The sequence below is a fragment of the Callithrix jacchus genome, chromosome 20, assembly GCF_049354715.1.
Source record: "Callithrix jacchus isolate 240 chromosome 20, calJac240_pri, whole genome shotgun sequence".
NCBI classification, from domain to species: domain Eukaryota; kingdom Metazoa; phylum Chordata; class Mammalia; order Primates; family Cebidae; genus Callithrix; species Callithrix jacchus.
Window position 1 is genome coordinate 29812825 of NC_133521.1, and position 20722 is coordinate 29833546.

General features: G+C 50.3%; 2 protein-coding genes across 8 annotated transcripts in view; one reads left to right on the forward strand and one right to left on the reverse strand.

The window, feature by feature from the left end:
• Positions 1-836: 836 nt before the first annotated feature.
• On the reverse strand, positions 837-19424 carry DHX38 (DEAH-box helicase 38). 4 transcript variants are annotated; one of them, XM_035282365.3, is made up of 27 exons: positions 19383-19424; positions 17335-17676; positions 16819-17006; positions 15914-16018; positions 14896-15043; positions 14645-14763; positions 14410-14486; positions 13807-13962; positions 13116-13277; positions 12536-12643; positions 12117-12229; positions 10186-10323; positions 9602-9788; positions 9259-9444; positions 8768-8908; positions 8280-8390; positions 8088-8204; positions 7807-7914; positions 7282-7394; positions 6138-6346; positions 5887-6041; positions 5301-5456; positions 5067-5201; positions 4758-4883; positions 4195-4290; positions 2658-2779; positions 837-1312 (listed from the first exon to the last, which is right to left on the reverse strand). In XM_035282365.3, the coding sequence occupies exons 2-27, from the start codon at positions 17655-17657 to the stop codon at positions 1228-1230; spliced, it is 3684 nt and encodes a 1227-aa protein (XP_035138256.1). In that variant the 5' UTR covers positions 17658-17676; positions 19383-19424; the 3' UTR covers positions 837-1227. The 4 variants fall into 4 exon arrangements, with proteins under 4 accessions (XP_035138256.1, XP_035138255.1, XP_035138258.1 ...); XM_035282364.3 differs by having other exon boundaries at positions 19220-19424; XM_035282367.3 differs by lacking the exon at positions 19383-19424 and adding an exon at positions 19139-19192.
• Positions 19425-19690: 266 nt separating this feature from the next.
• Positions 19691-20722, forward strand: part of TXNL4B (thioredoxin like 4B) — a 58369-nt gene continuing 57337 nt past the window's right edge. For 2 of the 4 annotated variants that reach the window (XM_078357609.1, XM_002761119.7), the window contains exon 1: positions 19691-19871. The gene's annotated coding sequence lies outside the window, so the exon portion shown is untranslated. Of the gene's footprint in view, positions 19904-20722 lie in introns of all 4 variants that reach the window. The other 2 variants (XM_078357611.1, XM_078357610.1) reach the window with 2 other exon arrangements.

Sequence of the window (20722 nt, forward strand, 5' to 3'; positions counted from 1 at the left end):
GAGCCCTGAAAAGCCCATTTCTACCTGCATTAAATCAGAAGGTTGGGTTGGACCCAAGGGGGCTAGAAGTAAGTAGAATGCAGGCAGAGGTGGTAGCTGGAGCTGGCTGGCAAAGCTAGGCCTCCAAGCCTACCCACAAAATTGACTTACATTTTAACATTTATTGAGTTATAACATGGAAATGCAAATCCCCGGAACAGAGGGAGAAAGGGATCAGAACTAACAGCACAGCAGGCACACACTACAGGGCTGATGCTGGCACTGGCCTAGCACCAAGGTGCTTCTGAGCCCCAATCCTGTCTGTGACTCAACCCCAACACAGAACCTGCCAACCAGCACACCTGGAAGAAGCCCGGCCCAGAGGAATCACAAGATACAGACCACAGTTGGTGCAAAGGACCAAACACCCAAAAGCCACCTCAGCAGACTTAAGAGACTGCTTAAAAAGAGAAAACACTGTGGATGCTGGTATGAGTCGCCTTTTACGTGAAAATCAATAAGCAATATTTTACACTGTTTTTCAGTCAATGGACAGCTCTTACCCTCTGCCATCCTGAGCAATCACATGGATCTCTTTCAAGCAGCCAAACCCTCCCAGGGAAGGCTGGGGCGGACTCCTGCTCATCTCCCTCCTGCCACCTGGCCATCAAGGCAGCTCTGCCATTGCCCCGCAACCTCAGGAGCAGCTGGGCACCCTCAGAGCTCAGCCTGCCCTGCACAGAAATAAGGACAGAGTTCCAGGATGATTCGTGCCAGGAAGTCAGGGCAAGCTTCTGCGGCCCCCTTCTTTATTACATGATTGAGGGGGGCAAAGAAAGAAGTCAGAAATGCAATCATGTTTTACAAATAATAAATTTATTTCCAAATCCTGAATTATAACCAAATTACAATTCCCTTTAGGTCTTTTTCGCTGCTTTACACAAGGATTAAAAAAGACATAGCCACAGCCAAGTCGCACATATGCCAAGTGTCCTGGGCTGGTTTATGCAATGGGTCCAGCCACCATCTGGGATGCTTTGCAGCCTGGCTCCCACCATGCCATGCTCCTGCACGGAAGAACCCCACCTCCTCTGCCACAGAGCCTGGTCCAGCAGGAACTGCCTCAGGGCCATGAGGTACACAGATAAAAGTCCTCAGATGAAAGGGCTTTGTCTGCAGCCTCAGGGCTCCTGCTAGAGGGCTCAGGGCCCAACACCTGCTGCCATCCTCTCCGGGGACAGCCTCAGCTCACAGACCAAAGCGGGCTGGTGTACGGCGAGGAGTCATGGGCTCTCCCTGCTCTTTCCTGCCCGGAGTGTAGATCTTCGTAGACCTGGAGACACAACAGGAGGAATCAGGAAACACCGTGACCTCTCCCCCAGGAGGGAGGGCAGGAGGATGCAGTCCTAGGCCTTACTGTCCTAACCTGTGATGGGGAGCTCTGGGGCCAAGGGATCTCCTCATAGGCACATTCCCACTCCCCTGCCGTCCCCATGTTCGACTGACGATGTAATCAAGGAAGCTCACTCATTCCAATATGCTTCAGATTGGATTTTAACAACTCCTTCCACAGTCCCTATGTGAGCTACAAAAGCAGCTTTAGCACCACTCCAGCTGTGTCACAGAGAATTTCACCTGCCTTCGTCCCAGTGCCTGGGAGGCAACTCTAAACCCTTGGAATTTCCTAAGTGACTGAAGTGTCTGCTATTCATGGGGGCCCCTCAGCACTCGTTTGAGAAATTACACTAATGAGGTGACTCTTGGTGAGCTCCTGAGTTTATCCAACAAGATGACTCAAGGCAGGCTGGCCTCTCAGCCATGGGGTTAGCGTTGGGGCTCTGAGCCATGTGCTGTCAGCCTCACCTCTGAAGAGGAGCGGGGGCTGGAGGCTGAGCTCTACCTCATGACCATGATTCAGTCATTCATGCCTAAGTAACAGAACCCTGATGATAAGAACTCTGGACACGGAAGTTCAAGTGAGCTTCCTGGCTGGCAATACCCTGTCATACTGTCATGCATCAATGTGCTACAGGGGGACATGGTCCTGAGGACAAACAAGGCCTTGCCTTTGAGACCCTCACAGACCTGACTCTATGCATCTCTCCCTTTGGCTGGTCCTACTTTGTACCTTTTTGCTATAATAAAGCTATAATGGTAAGTATAGCACTCTCTGGAGTTCTGGAAGTCATTCAAGCAAATATTGAAGCTGCAGGAGTCCATAGGGATCGCCAAATTTGTAGCTGGTTCGCTGGAAGAAAGGATGTTGTCCACACCTGCAGCTGGTATCTGAAGTGAGGGCAGTCTCACAGAGGACTGTGCCTGCAACCTTCAGGTGTGGCCTAACTCCAGGGACCAGCATAGACTCAGAAGCCCAAGGAGCTCTTCTCCTCACTGCACTGTGAGTAAAGATGTGAGACCCGCCCTGCTACTCCAGGCAGCCTCAGGCCCTGAATCTGAGCCAGTAAGCGGAGGTTGCAGGTGTACAGTCACCCCTTTAAAGCTGTCTGGAACTCCTCCCACACGTCCATGTGACCACCCAACACACAAGCAACTTCTGTCACCAGTTCACCTTCATGCATGCACCTTCTCATAAATTCTGGCCCTGCATCAGGGCCTGGTCTCTGGCAGCCTCCCGGGATGGGTGCCACCCCAGCCAGCGTCCTACGGCCAGAGCTCACCTGACACTGCCCAGGGGGCTGCGCTTCTCCTGCTCCTGCCGCCGAGCTCGCAACTGCTCCTCGGCCAGCGCCATCTCCTCCTCCATGGCAGTGGCTTCCTCTTTGGCCCGACGACGGTTCTCCTAGAGAAGAGGGACAGGCCTGGCTCAGCCTACTGGGGACCACTGAGGAAGGCAGCCTTGTCGGCACCCATGTCCCTGCCACAAACCAGGTGCTGCGTCCACCAGGCCAGCACTCCACATGGCTACCTGCCTTGGTACTAAAGCCGCCTTCTCTCCTGCAGCGGAGGCCTGCTTTTTTCATTGACTCAAGGCACTGGACAAGTCAGTTCTAACCCAGTCATGCCTCAGTCCAGGGAGTACTTACATTTCTTTCTTATTTAAAAAATCAAGTTCACAGCTATGCCAGGAAGTACAGAAAAACAGACGTTACCTGCTGGCTGGAATGAACAGGCAGAAGGTGCAGGCAGGCCCAGGGTGGGAGAATTATGTTATGAAAGGGGAAAGCAAAAGCCCAGCACCATTTTGCAACCCTAAATAATAGATCTAGGTGATGGCCATCAACAGACACTAAAACCTCAAAGAGACGGAGGAGCACTGGAAACCTATCAGGGAAGGGGCAGGCTGCCACCACTGGGGCCTCTCATCCATGCTCCCATCAGCAAAGGTGGGGCCACCAGACTTCACATGCCTCCTGACAGCATCTAAGAGAAGGTTCACAGCGCCATATGCAGGCATCTCTGCCACACACAGCTGAGCTGGGATCTAATCAAGACTCATCACCAGCTTACAGCAAGTGCACGAAACACGGGCACAGGTTAAACACCAAGCAATGAGGCAAGTAACATCATACGGACTATTCAATAGGACAAATAACCTATAAATCAATGTCATGGAAAAAAAGCATGAGGCAGAGCCTGTTCTAAAAGGAAACAGTTAACACACATAAGCAACTGCAACGTCTGGATCCGAATTCATCATAAAGCATTATCTCTGAGATAAATAGGGAAATCCGAATGTAGACCAGGGACTTAGGTAACATTAAGTATTCATTTTTTTAGAAGTGATAATGGCACAAAGGTTATATTTAAAAAATTTAAAAGTCCTTTTACTCAGAGGAACATACTCAAGTATTTATGGATGAATAATATATATGAGATAAGCTTTAAAATATTCCAGAAAAAAAAAATGGATGTGTCGGGGGCGGCGGGTAGGAACAGTGAAACTGACCAAATGTTGACAATTACAGAGGCATGGCAATGAATTCATGGTGGCCTGTTGTGCTGTTTTTCCACTGTTATGAATATTTGGACTTTTCAATAATGAGTTTCTTGGTTTTATTTCTAAAGGCTCAGCCTACCAAACAACTGGAATGGGTGGTGGGGAATCAGACAGACCAGCCTGCTGGATCACAGCCTTTATGTTTGGAGAGAGAAGTAAGTGGGCTGGATGATGACAACTCTTTAATACAAGCTGAGGGAACATCGACCCCACAGGCAAACAGCACAGCACCCCCAGGTAGAGCACAGAAGCCTCACCTGCCGTGACTTGCCCGCCTGTTTCACGCTATAGAACATGGGGCCCAGCTCTGCCAGCCACTCCCCGTCCACGGCAGTCACGCATTGCATATACTCCTGCGGGCAGAAGGACAAGGAGGCAAGGGTCACAGGAGGGCCAATGTCCCTCCCAGAGTGGTTCCACAATTAGAGCCCAATCCCTGGCCCTGCAAGGCTGAAAAAGGAAAGTAAAAACCCCAGATACTCCCATCCAAATTCCTCCACGCCTAAGAAAATGCCCCCTAGTATCTAACAGAAAAGGCCTAACCCCTCTGAAAATCCTTCGAATGACACCAACAGGGGTTGCTCATCCCAAGCAGCAAGTGGGGAACAATCCTGCCCGCACGGCTGAGGTCACTGCAGTCTAGGGCTCAACCCTGTGCAGTACTTCCCCAAGTCCCCAAATGAAAACCAGCCTCATATGGCAACGCATGTGGCCTCAAGGCTCCTAGGCTAAAAGCTCATGCCAGAAGGCAGTGAGGAGTTTCAAGACCTGGCCCAGACAGGCGGCTGTGCATTATGCAAGCGCCTTGGAAAAGACTCACCTTGGTGGTCATGACCAACTCGTGATACACTATGTAATCTGGGGTGTAGCCCATTCCAAAAAGGGAGCTGGTGGGGTGCAAGTGGCAGGGCATCCCTGTGCGGATGTTCACATACTCCCCAATTCCCTAGGAAGGAGACAGAACAGGCAGTCACGTCAGGAAAACACCACCCCTTTGGGCAGCCACCCCATTTCTTAATGCTGTCTTGACACACCCTTTGGCAGAAGCCCAGATCTGCTGAACCACACCAGGAGAAAGGAAAAACTCTGCCCTCATACAGGTATCAGGCCAGTAGGCTCCCGGGCTCACCTTGAGCTTGGCTGCTTGGTGGAAGTAGGCAGCACAGATGCACTTCCTGACGATGTCCCAGTCAGTGCCACATGAGGCCAGGCTCATCCGCTGCTGCACCATGATGTCCTTGAGTTGAGCTCGCACCTCCCGGACCTGGGGCAGGACATGGAGGCACCAGGAGGGATCCCTGTTTCCCTCCCCACCCCCGCCCCCTCATCCCAACATCCTGCTCATCTGGGCCACCACCCCTACCTTCCGCATGGCCTTAGCATGGATGAAATGATCGTTACACCAGATGGTGGAGTAATTATTGTTCTTCCACTGCAGGTAGACATTCAGGTAGGTCAAATGATCACTCTCAGGGACAGCAAACTTCTCCCGGATTTGATCGCTCTCCTCCTCTCTGCCCTAGGAAAGGAAAAAGAACACTCACTCTAAGCACAGGGGAGTCCAGGCCAACTGAGCACATCCCAGAGGTTCTAACACTACCACCTACCCACAAAGAGAACTTCAAACATGTCAACAGGTTACCCTGACAATTTGAGAAAAATAAAAATAATTTTTTAAAAGTCTATTCTAAAACATGAGGGCTCGGGAGCAACCATACTAGAAGATAAAAAAATGCTCTTGCAAATTTCCAAAGCATTCCCTGAGAACCACTGGCCCAGCCCTTCCTTTCCCCTACCCTAAACCTGCTTAACTGAGAACAGCAAAATCATTCTTCAGAAATTTTGATTCTGCCCTCTGTTCCATTTCAGTGATACAGAGAGAAGCTATTCCCCTCTCCAACACTTCCTCGAGCCCTCTGGCGGGAGAGGAGAGCTGGCCGCTGCCCCACCTTGGGCCTGTAGAAGATGGCCGGGACGGAGAGCATGGAGACGATGAGCAGGATCTCGGAGCTGCAGCCCATGTCACAGGACACGATGAGCATCTTGGACAGGGCAGGGTCCAGTGGGAACTCCACCATCAGCCGCCCGGTAGAGGTCAGACCACCTAGGAGAGATAAGCAAGCCCGGATATTTGACGGGACAGTGGAGGGAAGAGGCAAGTCAAGCACCAGCACCCATGAGGCTCCCAGGGCTGCCTCACCTGTGTTGTCCAGGGCCCCGAGGATCCAGAGCTGATACATGGAGTTGAGCATGTTGTCCTCTGGGGGCGGGTCCATGAAGTGGAACTGCAGCAGGTCCTGCACCCCGAGGGACTTGAGCAGCAGCACCACATTGGCCAGGTTGGTCCTCTGGATCTCGGGCACTGTGGTGGTCAGGAGCTCGTTCTTATAGGCACTCTGGGTGTAGAGCCTACCAGGGAGAAGACACCATCTTCTCACCACAAGGAAATCCCACAGCAGCCAGTACAGATGAAATCCCACAGGCAGGGAGGAAATTTCTCATTTCTTCTCCCAACCCCCTACTTCAGTGAGTCACTGACTTCCACCTATTCAAAACTCCAATGTGCCAATTCAGCTCTTCTTCTGGAGGTTCTTACCTGTCTGTTTCATTTCTGGAACCAATGGGCCTGGGTTCCAGAATCGTGGCTGGGTTTTATTTTCTTGTTATTTTTCTACATTCACTAACTCTCTAGAGTAAATACATTATTTTTAAAAATAGGAACAAAAAAGGAGGGAAGAGAGCCAGGTACAGTGGCTCACGCCTATAATGCCAACACTTTGGGAGGCCAAGACAGGAGGATTACTTGAGGCCAGAAGTTCACACTACCAGCCTGGACAATATAGCAAGACCCCATCTCTACAAAAATTGAAAAAATTAGCCAGGTGTGGTGGTGTCTGCCTGCAATCTCAGCCACTTGGGAGGCTGAGGTGGGAGGCTCACTTGAGTGCAGGAGATCGAGGCTGCACTGAGCTGTGATTGCATCATTGCACTCCAGCCTGGGTGATAGAGCAAAACTGTCTCTAATTGAAAAAAAAGAAAACAAGAGAACGACAGAAGTGAAAAAGAACCAGTGGCATCCTTTGTCCAGACCTACCCTCTGAAGGGAGACAGGCTGTATTACCTGCATGTGACCTACATCCACGTAGGTCAGCCTCAGACCTCAGAGCTCCCGGGAAAGCCACTCCTTCCTTCCACTCAGTAGCACAGGATGAAAGGACTAATAAGTAGCAGCCCTGCCAGCGGCCTCCAGTCTTGGGGACCAGCATCTTGCCTGCCTCAGCCTGGGCTCCACACTCAGCAACCCCAGCGCTACCCCGGAAAGCAGGCTAGCACAGGGCTCCTACCTGAAACACTGACCTGGGCCCGTCCTGCCAGCTCGCCCTGACCGCTGGTTGGCATTGGCCTGGCTAATGGGATAGATCTGCAGAGCATCCATGCCAATCCTGGGGTTGAAGACCTAGGAGGGGACGGCAAAGTGCTGGTGAAGGACACAGTGAGGGGAAAACAGAGGTGGCCCTGAGACAAAGACAAGCCCTGGCTGCTGGACATGGCAGAGGAAGAGCCAGAAGCACCGGGAGCCGTCCTGTGGAGCCAAGAGCCTCGAGGAATGTTCTCTTGAACACCTGAAGACGTCTTTCCCACAAACACCAGCTCTATGAGCTCCACTGTTATTTCAATTATCTACCTCATCGAGTATTACAAAAGTTAAGTGAGCCAAGCACAGTCAGTCAATGTGACCCTCCTCCCACCACCACCACTTCCACGTGCTCCCACATCCTGGGACCCCCAGCGAGGCCCTGACTTCCCACCCTGCAGCTCAGTTAGCTTCTGGTGAAGACCCAGGCCCTGTCTCCCATGTCTTCTCTTACCTTTAATTTGCAATAACCAGAATCGATAACAAACATGATGCCGTCAACTGTCAGGGATGTCTCAGCAATATTGGTGGCAACAATGCACTTCCGAACACCATCCGGAGCCTAGAGCCAAGCAAGAAACACAGGGAAGGAAAGCTAAGTCCCTTGAGAAAGGAAATGCTCCATGAAGGGAAAAAGCCCACCTGCCAGCTCACCCCCTGCCAGGACAGTCACATCCCCTCTCACTTCCTTTAGAGAACTCCAGGAGCCACTCCTGGACATTCCTGCTGTCGCACCTTCTGAAAGATTTTGGCCTGGAGGTCAGAAGGCAGCTGGGAGTAGATAGGCAACACAGCCAGGGCAGGCGCGTTCTCCAGTTCCTCCAGATGCTCCACAATCTGGTCTGAGGTGACCTGAGAGCCCAGGGAGCTGTGAGACACCAGAACCCTAACCTCTCACCCGCTCACCACAGTGACCAAGGCACACACCTCAATGTCCTCTTGGCCAGGCATGAAGATCAGGATGTCCCCAGGGGCCCCTGACAGGTGCACCTGCAATGATTGCTTCACTGCAGCCTCCACGTAATCCTCCTGTGGGGTCTACAACAGCAGCAGGGACACGGTCAGATGGAGGTACCAGAAGCCTGTGGCCCAGGCCCTGCTCTGGGCTAGAGCCATGGACTTTGAGCGCCACCACACCTCTACATAGGCCTGACTTCGAGACCTCTAAAAGAAGCCACAGTGCCTCCCTAGGACCTATAGTTCAGCCCCAAAGAAACAATGAAACAAAATTTTGCCTAGAGCACAGTCCTTTGTCCCCCAGGGCCCCACAGCTGCAGGCTGCTCCATTTGCACCATGGTCCCTATGAAATCTTCTCCAACCCAGTCCCCTACCCACCCTCCACCCTCCAGCTGGCTTCTCATCAGAGAAGGGCATGGCATGGAAGGGTCAGTTCATAACATGGAGGCCTCAATACCTTGCTGAAGAGGATGTCAACAGGGAAGGTACGGCCAGGGATGTGGAAAATGGGGACATTCCCAAAAAAGGCAGCAAACTTCTCCGCATCCATCGTGGCTGATGTGACGATGAGCTTCAGGTCTGAGCGCCGAGCCACTACCTGAGAGAGGAGACCGCTCAGAGGCCCCACCGGTGGGGACCCTTGGCTCCTGCCCTGCAATCCCATCAGCACAACTCCCAAGGAAACAGAAGTCAAAGCTGACAAATGGGCCTATTCAATTCTTAACCAATCCTGAAGCAATGAAGCCACTGCACAGAAAACCCCAAGTCACTCTCAGTGGAGCAAGAACAGCTTAAACTACAACCCAGGTCTGAACTCTGCAACCGGAGGCCTCAGGGAAACTCTGGCCTGCCAGAGATCCCCTCAGCCTACCTGGAGCACCCCACTAGTACTGGTGCTGCTGTGGTTAACACCCCAAGTGCAGAGGCACCAAACCACACAGCCCTCACCTCCCGGAGCAGCCCAAAGAGCACGTCAGTGTTGAGGGAGCGCTCGTGGGCCTCATCCATGATGATGGCGCTGTAGTGATCCAGGTCAGCTTCCCGGAGGGACTCTCGGAGCAGGATCCCATCGGTCATGTATTTGATCAAGGTGTTCTCTGAAGTGCAGTCTTCAAAGCGGATGGCGTAGCCCACCTGGAGGTCAGACAGATGGCTCAGACGTCCTGGCCACTAGCTCACCATCATTACACCCCATGCTGGGGTCCAGGCCTTAGCAGATCACACCCTTTAGCAAAAATGGGTGGAAGCTACTGGGGAATAACAACATGGCTCAGCCCCCATGCCCACTCACCTCCTCGCCAAGGTTTCCCCCCATCTCTTCGCTGACTCTCTTGGCCACTGACATGGCAGCCACGCGCCGGGGTTGGGTGCACCCAATCATCCCATAGTCCGTGTAACCATCTTCATGAAGATACTGCGTCAGCTGAGTGGTCTTACCACTTCCCGTCTCCCCAACCACGATCACGATGCTGTTGTCTCTACGAGGACAAGCAGGCAAAGGGTTATCAGCTCAAACGGGAGGCCAACACCCAGCCTCCGAGAAGACTCCACGACCTCCTATCTCCATGTCTAACTATCCAGGAGCATGCCAGCTTAGAAGGGAGAATTTCACTGGGAAAACAGCCTCTTACTGAGATACCACCTGAAACATCTGGAATACGGTGGGGTTTAACCAGGTGAGCTAAAACAAAATGGTGCCCTCTGATACTTTGTGTGGTGTACCCCCAGCATGAGCTCAGAGAAAAAAATTATTTCCCTTCTCCACTGGGTGCAATGCACAAAAAGGAAAAGAGCTCCTGGGTAAACATGGGAGACCTGGGTCTGCTCCTGACTCCCTGATTTGACACTGGATTCTTGGACCCTGGGTGAAGTTACCTGATAATAGTGAGCAGCTCCTGCTGCACTGCAAAGATGGGCAAGTACTGCCTCTGCTCCAGGATGGACTTCTTCTTTGCAAATTCACTGCTGGCTTCGCTCTTTTTCTTCATGTGATCTGCAAACTTCTGCTCTGTCCTAGGAACATACAGCAGCCTAAACACCCTGCATGGTGCCCTATGCTGCCCTTCCTGATTGGGTTACTACCCTTCCTCCTACACTCAGGAATGAGGACTTCCACAAGAATCTGAGACACCAAAGCAGCCAGGGAATCTGAGATGGTTCTCATTGGCCTAAGGACTGAAATTGCCACGTTAAGAATCCATCATCCACAACACACTCAACACCCCACGGTCCAACAGAGCTGAACATGGATTGGAGGAGTTACAGATAACCAGGCTGGCAAACCCTCTAACCTAAACAAAGTGAGCAGAAAAGGAGCAGAAATCAATTCCCAGGTCACTAACTTGTAGAAAATACCCTCGGGCAATTTCAGCACAACACCTAAAGCGCTAAAATAGCCACACAGGCCTTGTGAAGAGGTAAGGGCGCACAGCACATGACATGGGTCAACTTCCTCCCTCTTCTTGGCAGCACAGCAGGACAGCATAGTCTGTATGGCTTTGTTTTCAAAGAACTGTGAGAAGAGCCCCACTAAACGGTTACCTGCAACCTCTACTGAAAGCTCTCAATGTCTGATACACGTACACACCCATGACTCAGAGCACTGTCACTTTCCCAAGGCTACAGGGCAAAAAAACACCAGCTCTGTGCTCCACACTGTCCACACCCCCCTCCCCAACCCCTTCCCCAAGAGACTTTTCCTGGCAGACCTGCCACCCTACGCTCTGTTGAGCTTCCTATTTCTAATTTCACCCAGTTGCTCCTGGTCACCCAATAACTAATACCCAAGGAATTAAGTTAACTAGAGACATGTAAAGACTGATCAATAGTACCAACTTGTCATTTGGACATTTCACATAGGAGTAGAATTATTAACTCAAATGACTGTTCAGTAGGATGTGAGGGCATTAGAAGGATGAGAATCTTGAGGGACAGGTGAGTCCAGCCACCGGCCCAACGTAGGAATCCCAGCTCAGCATCTATTTAGATGCCTCTATGAACAGAGAAGTCATTGCCCAATAAGATAACCCTTTCTATTTCAGAACCTCTTTTAAAAATAGTTCTTCTTGCCAGACGCAGTGGCTCATGCCTGTAATCCCAGCATTTTGGGAGGCTGAGGAGGGTGGATCACCTGAGGTCAGGAGTTTGAGACCAGCCTGGCCAACCTGGTGAAAACCCATCTGTAATAAAAATACAAAAATTAGCTAGGTGTGGTAGCGGGTGCCTGTAATCTCTCAGCTACATGGGAGACTGAGGCAAGGGAATCACTTGAACCTGGGAGGCAGAGGTTGCAGTGAGCCAAGATTGCACCACTGCACTCCAGCCTGGGAGACAGAACAGGACTCTGTCTCAAAAAATTAAAATTAAAAAAAAATTTTTTTTAAGTTCCTATAGTGAACTGAAATCTAAGAGAGTAAAACCCAGCCACCCACACTGAACACCTGGGAGACACTTCAGCAGAGTGGCTGAGGGCATGGGCCCTGATGTGAGACTGCCTGGATCTGATCCTAACTCCCTCACTGGTGAGCTGGGTGACCTCAGACAAGTTACTTAACCTCCCTGGGCCTCCTTCCTCTTACAGCACCAGCACCAGAGGAAACAGTGGGGGCAGCAGGAATCACATCTGGGAAAAGTAAAAGAGTGAAGAGACCAGGAGGAAGGGACTGGAAGAGAGCAGAAGATGCCGAGAGGCATCTTAAGCATCTCCCATTCAGGAGCCACAAAGTTGATGAGTTCTGCTGCTACTGCCCGGACAGGCCCCCCATCTTTGGAGCAAGGCTGCTCCACTACTGGCAGAGGCTGCCCACCTGTAGTCTACCTTCCCGTCCTCCGTCACAGGTTTATCTGGCTCTTCCTCCTTCTTGACGCCCATTATATCTCCCAGTTTGGTCCCAGCCAGTTCCCAGTGTTTGTGCTGGGCCTGAAAAGGAAAAAGGTCAGTCTGCTCCCTCCTGCCACGTGACTGTGGGCAATGGAAAATCAATCCCAGTGGACAGCAGGCTTTACCCTACAGTTCATAAACTCCCCCAGGGCACTGGTGGCTCCGAGCCATGCATTCCAAGCCCCAAGTCTCCAGCTCTCTCAACACCAGGCTTCATGGCTATCAAGACTAAGGACTTGATGGAGGGGACTCCTACCTCCTATTTGTGGCCTAATAAGACTTTGAAAAGAAGAAAAAAGAAAAAAATACGCATAGACTTTGCAGCCCCGGTGACAAGAAACCAACCTTCTTGCGCTCCTTCTGCTCCCTGTGCTTCCGCACCGTTTGGCTGCCTTTCCGAGCAATGATAGCCAGGTCAGAAGTGGCATCCTTCACTGGAATCACTGGCTCTGGCTGCAGCAGGTGGGGGAAGAAGGCCAATTTCATAAGAGTCCTACCCGTGAAAGGGAGTGCTACCCTCTCATGGTACAAGGCTATTGGCTATTTTCTCCTTTCTCTTTTGTCTTTCTGTCTCCACATCAGGGCCCTCTTTTTTTTTTTTTTTTTTTTTTTTGAGACAGTCTCACTCTGTCATCCAGGCTGGAGTGCAGTAGTGTGATGCCTGCTCACTGCAGCTTCTGCCTCCCAGGTTCAAGCAATTCTCCTGCCTCAGCCTCCCAAATTGCTGAGACCATAGGTGCCCGCTACCATGCCCAGCTAATTTCTGTACTTTTGAGACAGGGTTTCACCGTATCACCCAGGCTGGTCTTAAATCCTGTACTCCAATGATCCGCCCACCTCAGCCTCCCAAAGGCATGAACCACTGCAGCTGGCCCACTTCAGGTCTCTCTGAGCTGTCTTGTCCCTGGCCACAGAGGAGGCTCACCTGCTTGGTGAAGACAATGCGCCCATCTAGAAAGGGAGGCACCAGATTGTGCACCATCAGGTGCACCTTGGCCGCATTGTCCTCTTCAAAGTCCTCGTCCACCTCCAGCCGATGGACCACCCCACTGGTGAGCATGCGGTTCGTCTCCCAGCGCTCATTATCCTGTGATGATGCAATGGGAGCCACACTCAAATTTCCACCCCAAAAGTCGTCCTGAAAGGCTACTAGGTAAGTCCACACATCAAGTCCCAACAGAAGGCCACTGGTGGCTGTAAAGATGTCACTAGCCTCTACCCAGTGACATTCTGTCTCTGCACAGACAGAATCACCTGCAGGACTTTGTTCCAAGAAGCAGCACCTTTTAACTAAATCAGAATCTCTAGATGGACACATGAATGGTGAGCATCCCTAACCCACATCAGAAACACAAAGAACACAGCCCACAGAGGCAGGTCCCACCGCACCTGTTCCCATCAATGATACTTGAGTGCAGAAGTGAGAAGTATGAGCCTGAGCTTTCCTTAAGCTCCTAAAAGGCTCATCACCCACTCCTCCTCCACCACCAGAGGACCTGATCTTCTCAGCAATCGGGGGACAAGCTGTGCTGGTCTCACTTGGGTGTAACCTGCTGCTTCTCCACATGCTCCACCTCCAGCTCTGAATCCGCTCCAACTTCTACAGGCAGCCTCACCTCGTTGATCTGTCTCCGCTGAGCTGAAATGCGCTTCTGCTTCTGTTTATGCAGGTGCTGCTCCCGTCTCCTCACGTAGTCCTCAGAGGAATAGGCCAGAGGGTTGTGGAACTCATCATACCCCTCATCCATCATATACCAATCCCGATCAGCTTGCTGCAGGGCAGGAGGCGAAGCAAGGGAATAAGGAACAGATCAAGTTTATGCACGAGACATGGACACAGAAGAAGGGACGCTTGGCAAGAAGTCACTACTGCAATGGAGCTACCCTTGTGAGGGGTGTAAGAAAGGCCACCCTGCACCCACATGCCATCTGGAGAACCACAGAGGGAGACTACACACAGGACTGGAGGGCAGCCCATCGCGACAGCACTTCTTAGATTTACCACATGGTGGCACCAACACATAACAGAAGAGTAAAGTCAGCCTACTGCAGTGAGTGACAGGGTTCACTGTGCCACCTATGCCTCTGCAGAGACTCCAGGGCTTTGGGGCTGAACAGGGATCAGCTACACCCTCATCAAAGCCCAGTCCCACTGGAGAGTCCCCCATCCATGGACGGATACCAGCCTCAATCAGTCCCTCAGAGGTATAAATCTTTACCCTCTGGTCATCCTCCCACTGCTGCCGCTCCTCTTCCGTGTCAAACGAAATGCCTTCTTCGCCCTCCTCACGTCTTCCTGGAGGAGCACAGGGAGCAGGTCAGTCCATGCCCTGGCCCATCCCCAGTGGCCCTGGACAGATCTGCAGGGCTGCACAGCTCAAGAAGCGCAGCCCCTGCTCATACTTGCTAGTGTGAGCAAGCCTGCTCTTCTGCCTCCTGCCCCCCAGGCCTCACCTCGGCCCCTGGACAGACGCGGGGTGGACCCCAAGTGTCTTCTATCATCGGCCCACTCATTGTATTTATAGGAGGGAGTTGGCAGAGGTGTGTCATCCGAGTACTTGCCCCTCACAGACCTGGGAACAGCAGTACCAGTATCAGAAAACCGTCACTGAGCTAAGCATGTCCCTCTGACCGCCATCTGCTCTCCCTACCAAGGCGCCTTCCACCCACCTAGCAAAACTAGGCTGCTCTGCCCGGAACATCACCTGTCTCGATCCCGAGTGGACGGCCGATGGCTCCGCTCAGAATCCCGATAGGAAGGTGTTGGCGAGGGGGATTCCCACTGCGAGCGCCTTGAGGAGCCATAACCACTGTCCTCTTCCTCCCAGGTAGACCTTGAAGGGGTGGCTGCATCTGGGGCCACAAAAGACATATCCACAGGCAACATCTCACTTAACCACAACATGGCTCTAGAACCAGTTACCAAAAGTCAATTACCCAAATTTACTCCTTTTACTATTTCTAAACCTTGCACGGATCTATAATGGATAAGATTGATTTTGACAGTTTTTAAAGATACCTCAATTTTTAATGGTCCAGGATTTTTTTTTTTTTTTTTTTATTGAGAGGTCTTGTTCTATCACCCAGGCTAGAGTACAGTAGTGTGATCTTGGCTTACTGCAACCTCCGCCTCCTGGGTTCAAGTGACTCTCCTGCCTCAGCCTCCCAAGAAGCTGAAATTATAGGTGCCCACCATCACACCAGGCTAATTTTTGTATTTTAGTAGAGACAGGGTTGCACCATGTTGGCCAGGCAGGTCTTGAACTCCTGACTTCAAGTGATCTGCCCACTTCAACCTCCCAAAATGCTGGGATTATAGGTGTGAGCCACCGCACCTGGCCAATGGTCCAGTTTTCATTCTGTGTTTATGACAACATTTTAAGGGATATTTACTTTATCTCTATAAACACACACACCCCCCCCCCCCCCCGGATATAAACAGTTCTTTTTAATGAACACTTCTTCTACCTCTAGCTCCCTATTCTTTCGGGCCATTTGGAAAACTGGCCATTCAGCAAACCAGCCTCTCACAGTAAGCATATCCAGCCCAATGGAGAAGTGCAGAGCTGTGCCCACCTGACTCAGAACCAACCATCCCAAGATGTTCATGGTAGAATCAGGAATTCTGATTCAGTGCCTCGGCCATCTCACTGAAGACGAGAGTCACTCATTCTGCCTTTTATACACCTGAATCCTCACAAACCAACAAAACAGCCAGTCTACCTTTAGGTCGATGTCGTGGGCTCTCAGGTTCATTTCTTCTGCTGCTACGCTCTGACCCTCCATCTCGCTCCGATCTGCTGCTGTGCCTACTTCTATCCCGCTCATCTAAGAAGAGTCACACAAAGCTTAGAAACGTGTGTCCCACCCTAAGGTATAGCCATCTTCACCCTAAAGAAAGGACAGGCTGCCCACTCACTCACAGGTGCAACGTACACTGCTCAAATGTGATCTGTAGGCTCCTGAAACTCAACTATGCCCATTCTCCCAAGGGGAAAAAAGTTACTGGCTAGAAAGTTTCAAACGCGCAGTAACAGTTATTTTTCAGCAAGAATTCAAAAATAATAGTAAAAGTTTACAGTGAATCACTTTTTTAACAGTTACAATTCTATCAGCTATAAAACTTAATACTGAGCACGGAGAGCACTGGATTTTATGTCTAGCTTTGTTCCCTAGCACTGTCCTTTCTCTATAACCCATACTATTATAAACTCCGGTCTCTTATATATATTTCTTATCTCCTTTATCATCAATTTTATTTTTTATTTATTTATTTATTTTTTATTTTAAGGCTAGTCAAGTGAAGCAGTGGGAGTGGAGAAGGAACAAAGAAATCTGTAACTGGTTGTGATCAATTAGTTGTAAACACCACTGCACTCGGACGAGCCTGTCATCAATTTTCATAATAAATCGAAGGCCACACACTCAAGGAGAGCAGCTATGTTACAGGCGACAGCTCTTTTCTGAAACTAGTATTCCCAATCCCAACAGGGTCAAAACCATTCAGGCGTACATCATGCAAATAGGACTCCCTAACTTAGGGGTGTTGTAAAAACTCCTACAACAGGAAAAAGGGTGCCATGTTTATTCAAATGCTAACAGACAATAGGAACTATGCTGAAGTTTACCTCGGTCCCTCTTGCGGTCATAGTCTCGATCCCGCGATTTCTCCTTCTTCCAATCCTTTTCTTCTTTGGAGGAGGCATAGACACCATGTTCCCGCCGCTCCCGCTCTCTCTGCCGACTGCGTTCCCAAAACTCTTCGCTCACACCACCAGGATGGGATGGAGTCTCTACCCGAGCAGATCGATAATGTCTGAAACAGGGAGGGCAAGAGGTAAAGCCCCTCCATAGGAGAAAAACTCTGCCCGAAAAACAAGTGATCTGTCCTTTTCCACTTTCTCTCCCTGGTACAGCAGGCTTGCACATGGCAATAATCCAAGGCATCTCTAACCTCTACCGTCTTCTCTTTAGCCACATTTGTTTTGCCCCACAAATTCCTACCTACCCTCAATATTACATAATTATCATAAAATCATAAAGCTCTAAATGTCTAACAGGAAAACTAAGAGATAAACATGAGATGTTATTTTCCAGGCTCCACTCACTTCCCTCTGTAGGCTAAACCATCGTAAGGCCTTTACCTGTCTTTCCGGATATTTCGGCCAGCCTGGGCACCACCCTCTTCCTCAGCATCCTTCTGGTCATCCTTGCTCTCTTCCCAGTCCTTGTAGGAAGAGATTTTGGACTTCTTCTTGTCCTCCCCATCGTCCTTCTCCTCTCGCTCCCTCCGTTTCAGGGAAGCCAGCAAGTCCAGTCCTAGTAATGAAGGGCGAGGAGCAGGGGCCTTGAAGACATGCTGCTCGCTGGCCGCACTTTTGGTCTTGCAAATTAGACCGCCAACCTGAGAGTCCAGATCAGTGCCTTCCAATCGATGGATAGAGGCATCCTCACTGGTGTCCCCCATCACAGGATATGGGATTTCTCTGGAAAGAAGGCAAACCATTTGCTACTGGAGAAGGCTCAGCTCTACTATATCCCAGAATAAATACGGTTATGGTTAAATTTAGGTGATTAACCGTCCTCATCTCCCCCTAAGACCAGGCTGCCTCTCTCCAAGACCTTTCCATCGAGTCACTGACAATCTCCAAAGATCCTATTTCCACCCCCAACAGACACCCAAGCAGATACACACACACACACACACCCCATATATTCCTCCCCAACCCCAAGGATCCAAGAGGCAATAAAAGGTCTCACTAAGGGATACTTTCTAGAGCCTGATGTCATCTGTCACAGGGGTGTAGGGGAAACACAACTAAGTTTGAGTCAGAAACCTCAATTAGAAACCAAGCTCTTGACACTTTCCACCTGTATGATAAGCAAATAACTTAATCCTTTGGTTAGCCATAATTTCATATCTATTAAATGGAAATAATTTTTACTTTGCCTAATCCATGAAGCTATTGTGAGAATCAAACAAAAAGTGAATGTGAAACCGTGAAGAGTAGTTCTTTATATAACCATAAGACTTACATAAATGTAACTGCTCCATTACATATATTATTTGCTATCCTCCTATATACTATTGGTCCCTCGCCAATTTTTTACATGAGTTCTACCTCTCCCTCTCTTTAAACATCAGGTACAGCAGCATAGAGATGGGGCATAAGTCTACCATCCATGTTCTCATATGTTAGTGGCTTTTCTTGGCCTAGCTGCATTTTACAGAAAACAATTTACTCACAGCAGCCAAAATCAGTTTAATAACAAACCATGTTCACCAAAAATATTTATGAGAAATACTAGATTAGGAAAAAGTGTTACTGAGAAGTATTTAAGTGGCTACAAGCCTTCCAGCACTCCGCTTGAAACAAATTCCTCTTTACCTCTCACTAAACATCTCCCACACATCAACATATTCTAGTTCTGGGTGCCTGGATAATTCCTCTCATTCCAACAAGTTATCAAAGCAAAGGAGAAGGATGAATGGCAAAAAAACTACAAGGGATACGAGGAAGCCAGGGAGGAAAGAACCTGGATTCCTTCATTCGACAATTATTCACTAAGGACCTCCCTGAGCCAAATGTAGTTCTCGGCAGTAGCAACAGAGAACAGAACAAAACAAAAATCCCCGCCCACCTGGAGCTGATATTCTAGTAGAACAGATCGCCCCCCAGATTGCCTGGTATAAACAACACTGTGAGAGAGCAGAGAAAGACACAAGGTGACAGTCTGGGGTGGGCTAAGGCGGAGGCCTGAGAGAGGGAGCAGGGCCGCTCCAGGCAGCATCTCTGGATCTCAGCGAGGCCGCTTCAGGCAGCAGGATCTGACCAGAACAAGGAGAAAGGCCAAGGCGGGCAGGACGGACGCAACATCCCTGAGGTGAGAGTAAGGCAAGGTGGATAACAGGGACGACAGAGGAACTCTCCAAACCGGGGACCCAACCTGAGCAGGGAACCAATATCCGCCGCCCGGAGCCGCCATGATTGGCGAAGGGACGGTCAGCAAGGAAGAAGGGACTCTCACCTCACCAAGCGCGACTCTTGGGACCCTTCAGTACCAGATTCTGGGGCGCCGGCGCTGCCACCCCTCGCTTAGACAGCCTCAAGGAGCCAAAATCCACACCTTGAATGCGGCCATTATTGTCCCTTAATACCTTGCGCGGCCCCCTCTATCCGCCCAAAGGTACCATAGAGAGCAGCCTGGAACATGCCGATTCCTGGATCCAAGTGTGGAACGGAACGGAGCCTTCCTCTGGGGCTCTGATCAGAGGCACTTCCGAGTCTCCTTGTGACCAATCACTCTTAGTCTAAGAGACTACATCCCACCTCTGGTCTGGCGGCAGGAAAAGGAGGGAAAAGTCGACCATTTTCAATACGGGCAGAACTGACGTAAGACTTCCGGTCAGAGCCGGGCATAGTGGGCTCTTCTGCTTATTGGACTATTGAGCCAGGCCGACCGGAGAGTTTTCTTTCTGCGCTTGCGCATTTTCCTATTAGGCGTCCTTTTAGCCCCCGAGGCCACGGGGGTTGCTAGGCAACAGCCCGAGGGTGGTTTTGCCTTAGGGTCGGGTCCCGCTTGGAGCAAATGAAGGAAGTAACCCGCGTCCTGGATCTTTCGAGAAGGAGTTATTGACAGCCGCGAAGGGGAAAGGAGGGAGGCTGTGTGGACAAGTCAGGTAAGTGTCGCGAGGCGGTGTGGACGAGTCTGGTAAGTGCCGCGGTTCCTAGCGCTGTGGGCTAGCAGCAGCGCAATACAGGTGACTTAAAATATGTATATGGCATAGTTTGGAAAATAAAGACGCGCGCCCCGCTGTAAATAAGAATCACCCATACCTTCACACGCAGAGATGACCACTGATGGCGTTTGGGGATGTTTATTTCCAGTTGTTTTTCTGGAATACATTGCAGTTAGGTTCTGTACGAAAGTGAGTTCAAAGTTTATGTTTCTTCCTCTTTTTTTTTTTTTTTTTTTTTTTTGGTGTTTCTGCAGTAGTGGCGCTGCCTGAGGTTACAGCTACTCGGGAGGCTAAGGTGGGAGGATTGCTTAAGCCCAGGAGGTTGAGACCAGCCTGGGCAACATAGCGAGACCCCTTCTCAAAAAAAGGGAATTATTGGTCAAAGAGTATGTCAGCTTTCTATCCACAACGTTTTTTATGTCTACATTCCAGCAGGGACTTCCTGTACCTGCCTCTACGGTCATACTCTTGCCATTATTGTGTACCACTATCTTGTTTAATTTTTGCCAATTCAGTGAATTTTTAAATGTATCTTTTAATTTGCTTTTCTTTGCTTATTAGTAAAGCTTAACCAAATTTATTTACTGTCCATTTGTACCTCTTCTTTTGGGAATTCTCTGTGGATATCGTTTGCTATGGACATTTTCTTTTCCTCTCCTCCTTCCAACATTTGTCCAGTTCCACCCCTGGCCTCGCCACTGACAACTTTGTTCTCCCCTTACCTTCTCCTTTTGATCAGTAACGCAGAGGAGTTGCTGTTTGTTTGGATTCTAGTGGGACAGATCCATCTT

Coding starts and splice junctions, on each gene's coding strand:
- DHX38 (XM_035282365.3), bottom strand. CDS start 17,657: ATGGGGGACACCAGTGAGGATGCCTCTATCCATCGATTGGAAGGCACT. Junction 10,324..12,116: donor GACGGGAAGGTAGACTACAG/GTGGGCAGCCTC, acceptor GTATGTTCCTAG/GACAGAGCAGAAGTTTGCAG. Junction 8,909..9,258: donor TCTTTGGGCTGCTCCGGGAG/GTGAGGGCTGTG, acceptor CTCCTCTCTCAG/GTAGTGGCTCGGCGCTCAGA.